The sequence below is a fragment of the Hippocampus zosterae genome, chromosome 2 (genome assembly GCF_025434085.1).
Source record: "Hippocampus zosterae strain Florida chromosome 2, ASM2543408v3, whole genome shotgun sequence".
NCBI classification, from domain to species: domain Eukaryota; kingdom Metazoa; phylum Chordata; class Actinopteri; order Syngnathiformes; family Syngnathidae; genus Hippocampus; species Hippocampus zosterae.
In genome coordinates, this window is record NC_067452.1 from 39,759,248 (window position 1) to 39,769,365 (window position 10,118).

Below are 10,118 nucleotides of genomic sequence, written 5' to 3' on the forward strand. Positions count from 1 at the left end.
GAATACAGGTTGTACGAGTATTTATTCAAAAGCACGTGCAGTCTTAATTATACAAAACATTAGTCAAAGCGTGTAATAAAATACATTCGTCTGAAACATTGACACAGAAATCACACGTTGATTTAGAAAAATACAACAATAAAAGAAAGTTCTGTATACAGGAATGTATGATTAAATAGATGGTTGTACTCATTGAGCATTTTTAACGATATTCATAACCTGTTATGAAATGCGCTTGTTTGAAACATTGACACAGAAGTTATACATGGGTTGATTTAGAAAAATACAACAAGAAAAAAAAGTTCTGTATACAGGAAAGTATGATGAAAGACATGGTCAAGCATTTTTAACGATATGCTTTGCTTTGCTATGCTTGGGTAGCAAGACCTTTCTCTTCATATCATTCAGACTTTTATGGACATACCATATACTGTCATATAGTCAATACGTCAAGCATACAATTTCAATTTGGATTTCATCGTCAGGAGAGAGAAGAATATGGACATATTGGCTTCTGCACTGACATTGCTGTGCAGCAACAGGTGGCAAGGTGGGTGTCTGCATTGATTAAGATTTCATCATTACCGAGAGAGAACAATAGGGACACATCGGCTTCTGCAGTTACATCACTGCGCAGCAACAGGTGGCAGGGTAGTTGTCTGCATTGACTTTAAATTCATTTCCATAGACAAAGTAAACGTGTGTTTTCCCTTTCCACGAGTAGGTCACTTTGGTGACAGGGATCAGTTCGATAGTTTGACGCTGGACACACAGAAGAGTCGGCAAAAGTTACCCAAAACCACAGACCTTCAATTGAGCACTCATGGTGAAATGATGTTTGAATGAAATTATATGCAGCTACAAATGAAGATGCTTAAAAATGAATTACCTGATGAAGAATGCGACCGCTCTGGGAGAACCTGCCCTGGTGTTCGCCGATTAAACGCTGTGCGGCATTCACCACAGCAGGGTCCGGGAACCCCATCACTGGATAAACCTGAACAAGGTCACAGGAACTGTATCACAATTAGGTCCTTGAATACTGTATCCGTGTTAGCCTTCTGCTTTAGCCAGGAAGGTCAAATAAATAAATAAATAGTTGTTTAAATTTATACTGATCAAAATAAGTGTTATCATATGTTTCGCGGCTTAGCCAATTCATTAATACGGCTCCGATTGGTTCAAAAAAATAGTTGGTCGCCTCTGAAATACAAAATACGTTAGAGCAGGCATGTCCAAAGTCCGGCCCGCGGTCCAATTTCATCCGGCCCTCGGCCCCCGTCATAAAATCAGTGCCGTCTGGCCCGCAGGTTGGGCGCAATGGAACACGTGTTGCATTGACTGAGGTCTCGTAGACTGGTGAGTGATGTTTCAGAGTACTGCTTCCCTCTAGTGGCTAAATGAGTAATAGCATTTAGACACTAGAGGGCATCACTCACGAGTTAACAAGACATCACTCCGTGTTTATATTGACTGATATGTCATATTTCAAATGATCCTTGCAGTTGTGGATATGTGTATTGCTTGTTCATTTCCCCGTTGTTCGAGTCAAAGGTTTTGTGACTATTGAAAAGTCACGGTGATACATTTTGTGTTTCAAATCAATCCATTTGCACTCAGGAGACTTCTGTTTAAGAAAAAGTCAAGCGAATAAGCGGTTGCATGTGATATACCTGTTTCAAATGAACCAAAAGAAATTCTCAAGATTGTTGAAATTAAAATAAAAATGGAAATGTGAAACAGACTGGCTTACTAAAATTTATTGAACAATATTGTTGTTCAGTGTAAAGAATGTCAGCCAAGGTCGGCCCCCCGACATTTTACCACATAAAATCTGGCACCCTTGGCAAAAAGTTTGGACACCCCTGCTTTAGAGGGAGCACAATTCCTGCTCTGCCCTCCCTCCATTGGCTGCCTGTGCATGTTTGAATAAAATGGAGTACCATTTATTGCAGATCAAGCAAAATATAGAGGCCAGTCGGGACCATTCCATGTGAAAAGTTTGGTGAAGGCCCTTTTCTGCTCCATGAAACAGAACAAGGTCAATCAAGGATAGTTGGACCTCTGAACACAAAAATCCCACCGATAGACATTTTGCAGCCTGGGAAGTTGTAAAAGGCACAGTTGGCCAACAATTCCTTTTCATTTCCTGCTGTTGTAATGGCCAGGTGTCACCATACCGTCTGTCTATAGAGCGTGCAACATAATACAGTCTAAGCATCTGCTGTGACAAAATTCTTACCAAGTACTGAGAGTCCTTGAAAACCTCCCTGCCAGACACTTGGCTCAGGTTATTCAAGTCAAGTCCACTGCATTGCTCCACGACATAGTCATCCGAGTTGTTGGTCCTGAAATGTATAGTATAGTTTTGCTTGATCACTGGTACTGAGGGGGAACAAAAAAAAAACAACCAAAAAAAGCAAAGGAAATGCCACCATTTTACGGTGAGGTTGATATAGACCAAAAGCTGCTGTTTTCCATGACAAGTGGGGCATTGCTTGAATCCTTGTCCGTGGCAGAAGTGGCAGCTGTAGAACAGTGTAAGGATAGAAACGCTGTCAATTGAAGGTATTACAAGACAGACTTTGGAAGCAAAGGTTGGATGAAAAAAAAAAAAAAAAAAAAAAGGTTTTCCTTACTTTTCCCGCCCTCTGCCGAAGCAAGTATTGCATCGCTCGTTTCCATGGCGGAAACCGGCCCCGTTGCATACCCAGCAAACTTTCTACCAGAAAGGAAAGCGACCCAGCAGTTGTGACTAAAGGTGCCACCCATTCATGCGTCTTGCAATGATGACTTACATTGCCTGCGCCGGTACAGTCTTTGCAAGTTGTCCGTCCCATTCCCATGCAAACGTGACAGCTCTGTTGATGAAATGAAAAAAACAAAACAACTCTCTCTCTCTCTCTCTCTTGCTGGCTTGAACGCGTTTCAAATGATAAGAGGGAATTTTGAACCTTCATAGAGGAAGTGTAGGGAACTTTGATGATCTGTTGACTCTCGGTAAAAAAACTGGGGGCCGTTGCAGGAATGTCCCAGGGCCCCGGAGGAGGTTGGGCGTATGCATCCACCGGCTGGCCTGAAACAAAGAAAATAGCATTGCGGTGCCTTAAATAGCCGACGACATTTTCATGTTAAGAAAAGAAGATAAGAAAAACCTTTATTAGTCTCACAATGGAGAAATTCCCAATTCACAGCAGCAAAGTTATGAAAGTAAGAAGTAGAACAACAAAATAAAGGATCTGCTGGAAAGGCAACCACTCTCGCGGCGCCATTTTGAAGTCAAAATAACAAAAATAACACAAGACAACACATAGGACAGAGACAGTCGTTCAATCTTCACCAATTTTCTGCATACACTTTGTTGTCTGAAGCAGTTATAGATGAAAGAGGAGAGGATCAAAGTGTCCTTTCTCCAGTGGATCAGAGACGTCATGCTGAAAATGTGCACACGTCTGCTACAAGCTAAGTTTTGAAAGCAAACACAAAGCTGTAGCATCCATTGACGAAAAGAGATTAGTTCACTTCTCCTGTCCCACGTAATCCGCTTCAAACTCCAAGCTGCGACTCCCAGCTCCAAATCCGCATCCGCTCCTTTCTTCTCATCGTCGGCTCCTCAAGACATCCATCCATCCAGCCGCAGACCGTTCAACAGCACCGATCTCTCCGCTGAACAAAGCGGGGCTGTGAAAAATGCTGCCCATTACAGGCCCAAGACACAAGCGCCCCGGGACTGTCCAGCAACGACAGTCAAATGGCGCCGACATTCCTCCAGTCAAAAACAGTGCTGGTATACCCATGCTGCCGAGAAGGCGCAACCACCAAGCACAGAGTCTCCTCCTTGATGAATGTCGTGGCCAAAAAATGCTGAAAAAGGTCCACATCAAGTCCACACGACGTAACAACAAACACAAAGTGACAAAAGAAACACAAAAACAACAAAAAAAGCAAGGCTCATGAGAGCACTTGCTGACGGCTGCCTACTCGGGCGCCATCTTGACTTCAAAGAATGTTGTCGTTCATCATTCATTCATTCATTCAATCCATCACGCCAGCCAGATGTAATGAACAAAAGAGAAACATCCGTCGTCGAACGAGAGCCCGGGACATGCACAAGGGAAGCGTGAACCTACCCTTATACGGCTCATGACTCCACTCGGTCGATCTCGATTCGGTGAACGTTTCCAAGCGGTACTATTTAAATGAAAGTCATCAAAATGAATGGCACGGTCCAATTCAATTGCAATTTGAGGAACGCCGTCTTCCTTTTACCCTGTAGGTGTTGAAAGCCTCCATGTTGGTGATCACTCCATCTTTTGCCGGTGCCGAACTATAACAACACTTGCTGGAGACCCACAGTGCAAACGCCTCCCGCGCCGTAGCCTCACTTATTGACGGAATACTGCGAGCAGCAGTGGACGGACACGCATGCTTTAAAAGGATGCCTCACTGTATTCGCTACACACACACACACACACACCTTTGGTTTTTCATGAGAGGAGAACAAAATTTGAGCCTTACTTCCATTGCGGTTGTTCAGGTCCCGGTGGAGGCTGAGGAGTCGGATGCGTTGGCATCGGAGGGGGCAGAAATCCACCTAGGAGCGGGATGGAAAGTTAGCATCTTTTTCATATGGGGCCCGATTGTGAGTGGGGCTTCAGCAAAACAAAGAACGTCGAAATAATCCAAGCAAAGTGCATTCAGTCACGACTCCCATGCGCCTCCCATTTGCCTCAAAAGTGTTAGAAAAAAACAACCACTTTGACCAATTGCGCAATTTTTAGTTCTTCAATACCGTGTGATAAGTGGAGTGGGACTATACATTTTGACCCCAAGAGACTCTGAAACAGCAGCTGGAGAGGAGTCGTAGGACTCGTCTCAGTACACATGACACAAGAGCCGCAATGGAGCGCTCACTTTGGAGTGCCGTGGATGACACGTGAAGCAGATTCTCAAATGCAGAAATCATCGTGTGTGGCTGACGTGATGGACGCAGCTAAAATGAAGCAAATCCTCCTCTCACGTCGATTCCACCATTGACAAAATGGAAATGACATTCAGCGGGTCTTATTGTGATCGGATTTGGAATGAAAAGGACATTCTGTTCGAGGTATTACGCCGTGTGGCTTGATCAAGCCTCAATAAATGGAATTTCGTCTCATTGGAAAATCTTCGTTACCCTTTTGCATTAGAAAAGAGCACAGTACTACAAAACCATACGGTTTAGCCATAGTTCATACGGATTTTGTGGTGAATCTTATGTATATGGCCCTATCGCACAAATCCTACGGATTCTGAAAATTTCTGAGTTTTTTTTTTTTCACCAACTCCAAATGATTTGGAGTTAGTGAAAAAAGTAACGCAGGAATACAACTATGAGGTCAGGAAGGCCAGTTCTGTCCTGGGTTGCTCCCTTGACACTCTGGAGGAGGTGGGCAACAGAAGGATGCTAACTAAGCTAAAAGCTATGATGGCCAGTCCCTCCCACCCCCTCCAGCCCGCCCTGACAGCACTTGGTAGCTCCTTCAGCCAGAGACTGTTACACCCGCGCTGCAAGAAGGAGAGATACCGACGCTCGTTCCTACCGACTGCTGTCAGGCTGATGAATAAAAAATAACAATCATAATAATAATAATAATAATTAAATGATGTGAAGGAAAATTGTAAATATTACTGAGATTTATCCATTGTGTTCATATTGTATTTAATTGAAAGATGTTTGTTGTTTTTTTTTCTCTTTCTCCTTTCTTCTTTCTACATACATTCTTGCTGCTGGAGGCTGTAAATTTCCCCAGTGTGGGACGAATAAAGGGTATCTTATCTTATCTTAACACAGTAATGCCACTAAGTAAAATGATGATTAGACATTAACCACACACTGTATTTTAGATATCTACAATAAATATCATTGAAAATTTTGTGGGGTTTTTTTCTGCCGTTATTTTGACATATAAAATCCTTTGGTATGTTATAAGGATTTTTTGTTCTTTATTAGGATTTTTTTTTTTTGGTCGTTTATACAGGTTGGCATTCCGAAAAGTTGACAGGTGTGCAAAACTCAAGACATAATAACAAACCAATTGTTTTCAACTAATACCTCCCTTCCCGAATATGGGAGGCACACCGGTTTTGAACACCTCTAACATTTTATGCGAATCAAGTAGCCAAATTGGGAAAGACATTCCAAGTACGGCAAGTTGGTGAATTGACCAATCGCCATCTCCCATCGCGTTCCGCTTCAAGCCACTTGACGTTTGAGGAGCGGTTGACTTGTACCGATGCGATGCGGTTCGAGCTCCATACTGACCTCCTCCGCCCGCCACGGTGCCTTCGTAGCCGGGCATGTTATCAAACATGCTGGCTGGCGGAGCGCTTGGCCCTTGAGAGTCAGGCGCGGGTGGGGCAAACAATGCTGAAACGAACCAGAGGAACCAGTTCAGGAAAAACGTTCATATCGCCATTAAAGCGCGCAACTCAGCACACGATAAGCAAAAATCGGTAAACCGGCAAAAAGGGGAAAACTAAATCATTTTACTTCGGTCTGGTTGCGTCTCCATTTGACATTCAGGTAAAAGTTTGACGGGGATCCCGTTTCCACTCCCCCGACGATGTATACGCGAGTGCGCGCGTGTATTGTGACTTACCTTGCCCCTCCGAATTGTTATAATCCATCGGGGTTGTTTGGAAACCCCAAATACAGACTCGTAGATTTCAGCCCTCAAAATACAGAGCTGGTACAACACCCCCTCCGGCGTACTTGTCACTAATGCGCGGCGTGAAGACATGAGCTGACGTCAAGGCGTGTATAGTGCGCGGAAGTGTACGATGACATCGTTTCTTAAACGGACACGCTCCCGATGAAGCGTCCTTGTAAGTTTTAAGGCCCCCTGAAAAGTCTTCATCCTCGCACATACCAGAAGGACCGTCGGCTGATGGGAGATAACCCGGATTGGGCACGCCGTAACTCGACCTTCCGTGGCTAGTTGGAAAGGAAAACGAAAGTAAACAAAGAGGAGGCCAAAGCGGGACGAGCCGTCACGAGAGCCGCTACTTGACAAAACGCAAACTTTCAAACACTCACTCCATAATTGGTTTGTAGTCCATGTTGTCGCGTTCCTTACGCTCTGAAAACAAACAACGCAAAGAGAACTTCACAGCCGCTCTATCGCCACTGTCATCATGTGACCCAAAAACAAATCATTTACCTTTTTTTTTATCACGCGTCTGAAAACACAATGTCAGCGAAAACGTCCCGTTCCACTTGCCAAATTGAAGTGCTGGCGATTGCAGAGGTCACCGCGGCGTATAGTCGAAATCCGATTTCCCAACACAGCCAGCCCCCTTTTCAGAAAACCAGAAGGGGTGTTCCGGAGGCGCGCGCACATCTGATCTCTTGTAAAGCGTCCAATAATTTGTATTCGGTGTCACCACGCAGCACAGAAAATCACAACACAGTGCAATGTCAACAAATCTCTGAATAATCTCGCGCCAGTTTACCTCCCTGAGCTCATCCGGCGCCTCAGGTCTGCGGACCAGACATTATTAGAAGTACCAAGAACTAAACTGAGGCTCAGAGCAGTGGCGGTTCTTGGGGGGGGGGGGGGGGGGTGCCCCTGTAGCACCGATTATGCCCCCCCCCCCGACCGTAGATTACGGAGTCGTGCCGAGTCGCCGACGCGAAAGGTGGAACCAAAGTACGTGATTTAACATTCTAGTCGGACCCTTTAGTGCGCTGCGCCACTTAAAAATGAGCGGGAAAATGAGAAGCAGTCCGCAGAGAAGGAAATTACCACGACACGAATTGCTATTTACGTGTGTGTGCGTGTAACTTTTTTAGTGTCCCTTTTTATTTTAATTTTTATTTAACAGGATCAATATATAAGACATTGCCTTTTAAAATTGGGATAAGATAAGATAAGATAAGAAAAACCTTTATTAGTCTCACAATGGAGAAATTCCCAATTCACAGCAGCAAAGTTATGAAAGTAAGAAGTAGAACAACAAAATATAGGAGCTGCTGGAAAGGCAGCCACTCTCGCGGCGCCATTTTGAAGTCAAAATAACAAAAATAACACAAGACAACACATAGGACACAGGCAGTCGTTCAATCTTCACCAATTTTCTGCATACACTTTGTTGTCTGAAGCAGTTCTAGATGAAAGAGGAGAGGATCAAAGTGTCCTTTCACCAGTGGATCAGAGACGTCATGCTGAAAATGTGCACACGTCTGCTACAAGCTAAGTTTAGCTTGTATGCTATAAGCATATACATGCTTATACATGTATATGCATATAAGGATAATTATATGCATGTAAAACATGTAGCTTCAGTGTATTTGCAATTTTTGTCCCCGGCAGGCTGGTGCCATATCATCCCCTGGCTTGAATATTCTCAACAGATGGACACGTATTGTTACGCTTGCAGACATTTTAGGCCTCCTAATACTGTTTTTTTTTTCATCACTGTAATGTTATGACTACAATTTCAAAGTCTAAAGAAATAAAAAGTCAAATAAGATTTCAAATCTGTCTTTTTAGCCTTGGGTTGAATGTGCCCCCCCATCCCCCATCAAAACCCCTGGCCCCAGCCTGGCCCCCTCAGTGAAATTGATCCAGAACCACCACTGGCTCAGAGGGGATGGAGCCTTTTCTGTTGCTGGTCCCTCTCTCTGGAATGACCTCCCACTGAACATTGGGCAAGCCTCCTCGCTGCCCATCTTCAAAGCTGCATTAGTATCATCGTAAACAAGGACATGACAAATAGGTATGGAAGGACATTTCGTAATTTCAGTATGTTCCAATGTACGTTTGAAATACGTTCTTCGGTGTACTAATTCTGACCTAATCTGCCAGTAGTTAAGATAAGATACGATATCCTTTATTTGTCCCACACTGGGGAAATTTACAGCCTCCAGCAGCAAGAATGTACATAGAAAGAAGAAATAAGAAAAAAAAACTACCACCGTTCAATTAAGTGCAATATAAACACAAAATGGATAAATAGTTGAAAGGTAACTGATAGACTCGCCCCGCCCCTCCCCACCCTGACAAACACACATGGGGACAGAAATCGTACTGGAACGGAATGGCGACTTGCGAAGCTTTTGATGTTAAACTTCTGGAGATGTGTGTGTGTGTGTACTGACTGCGTGTGTTCCAGTGAGTCACCGATTGCGAAAGAACAACATGTTGACACAAAGCACGATTCTGCCCTGAGTGCTCCTGCCCTGTTTCCTCTGTCGGCGAATGCTCAACTTGGGGCCCAGTTGGACAAGAGCATTTAGCAAACACTGCGAGATGACTGGTGGGAGACATGTTCAGCTCGAGGGTGGCTGCTGTCAGTGACTAGGGTTGAGATACCTAACGTGTCACTTGGGAATGTGTGCGTGCGTAGGTGTGTCTGTGAGTGTGTATATGTATTTATTTATTTAGCGGAACACTTACATCACAATGTAAGGTCAATCGGTCCCTTTATTTTTATTTTTTTATACATATATTGTGCCTTCCAGTGCACAAATGAACTTCCCACTCACACAGCCAATGCGTCCCGTGTGATTGTTTTCCACTAGCATCCGTTTCTTCAATTATGTTGTGTCAAGTCACGTGAAACCAAGCACACATCCCACTTCCCCCTTATCTTCCGCTACACGTCAAACAATGACAGCAAACGGAATATCAATGTGTATATGTACAGTTGTACTTCCGGTATACATATTAGTGTCATATCCATTGTGCCTCCAGTACAATTCAATGCCTATTATACATTATTCACAAAAAGCGAGGGAGAGTTGGCTTTCAGCTGAAATTCATGGAAAATGTAAAAAAGTTCACACTGCAGTGATAACTGTCGTGTGAAAGTGGGACACGCACTGGTGATTTCCTCATCTCAAACAATTCCTTGCAACAAAAGTTAACAACAATGGTGGGTACACCACAACAAAAGATTTCAACGTCTCGGTAACTGATCCCACAATAGGATTCAGGTATGGAGAAAATGTAGGCCATTCCATTTGAGCAACACCAAAAGCCCGTCAGGTGACAACAGTGGCTGATGAATCGAAGAAAATAGGTAGACTTAGCCCACTCACACTCCATATCAATTGGTGGCGGTAATGCACCATA

At 43.9% G+C, this 10,118-nt stretch overlaps 1 protein-coding gene across 2 annotated transcripts; it reads right to left on the reverse strand.

Moving 5' to 3' along the window:
- Window positions 1–3: 3 nt before the first annotated feature.
- Window positions 4–7,393, reverse strand: ssuh2rs1 (ssu-2 homolog, related sequence 1). Of its 2 annotated transcripts, XM_052059859.1 has the most exons (13): window positions 7,079–7,393; window positions 6,912–6,976; window positions 6,305–6,409; window positions 4,519–4,594; window positions 4,270–4,399; window positions 4,131–4,191; window positions 2,955–3,076; window positions 2,799–2,861; window positions 2,640–2,722; window positions 2,436–2,528; window positions 2,243–2,348; window positions 890–997; window positions 4–762 (listed from the first exon to the last, which is right to left on the reverse strand). In XM_052059859.1, exons 1-13 carry the CDS (start codon window positions 7,099–7,101, stop codon window positions 622–624), a joined length of 1,176 nt encoding a protein of 391 aa, XP_051915819.1. In that variant the 5' UTR covers window positions 7,102–7,393; the 3' UTR covers window positions 4–621. The 2 variants fall into 2 exon arrangements, with proteins under 2 accessions (XP_051915819.1, XP_051915820.1); XM_052059860.1 differs by lacking the exons at window positions 6,912–6,976; window positions 7,079–7,393 and adding an exon at window positions 6,642–6,903.
- Window positions 7,394–10,118: the final 2,725 nt, after the last annotated feature.

Excerpts from the sequence above, each read along its gene's own strand:
- ssuh2rs1 (XM_052059859.1), bottom strand. The coding sequence starts at position 7,101 with ATGGACTACAAACCAATTATGGA. Across the intron at positions 2,862-2,954 it reads CCTACACTTCCTCTATGAAG|AGCTGTCACGTTTGCATGGG; the intron begins GTTCAAAATTCC and ends TTTCATCAACAG. Across the intron at positions 763-889 it reads GCGGTCGCATTCTTCATCAG|CGTCAAACTATCGAACTGAT; the intron begins GTAATTCATTTT and ends CTGTGTGTCCAG.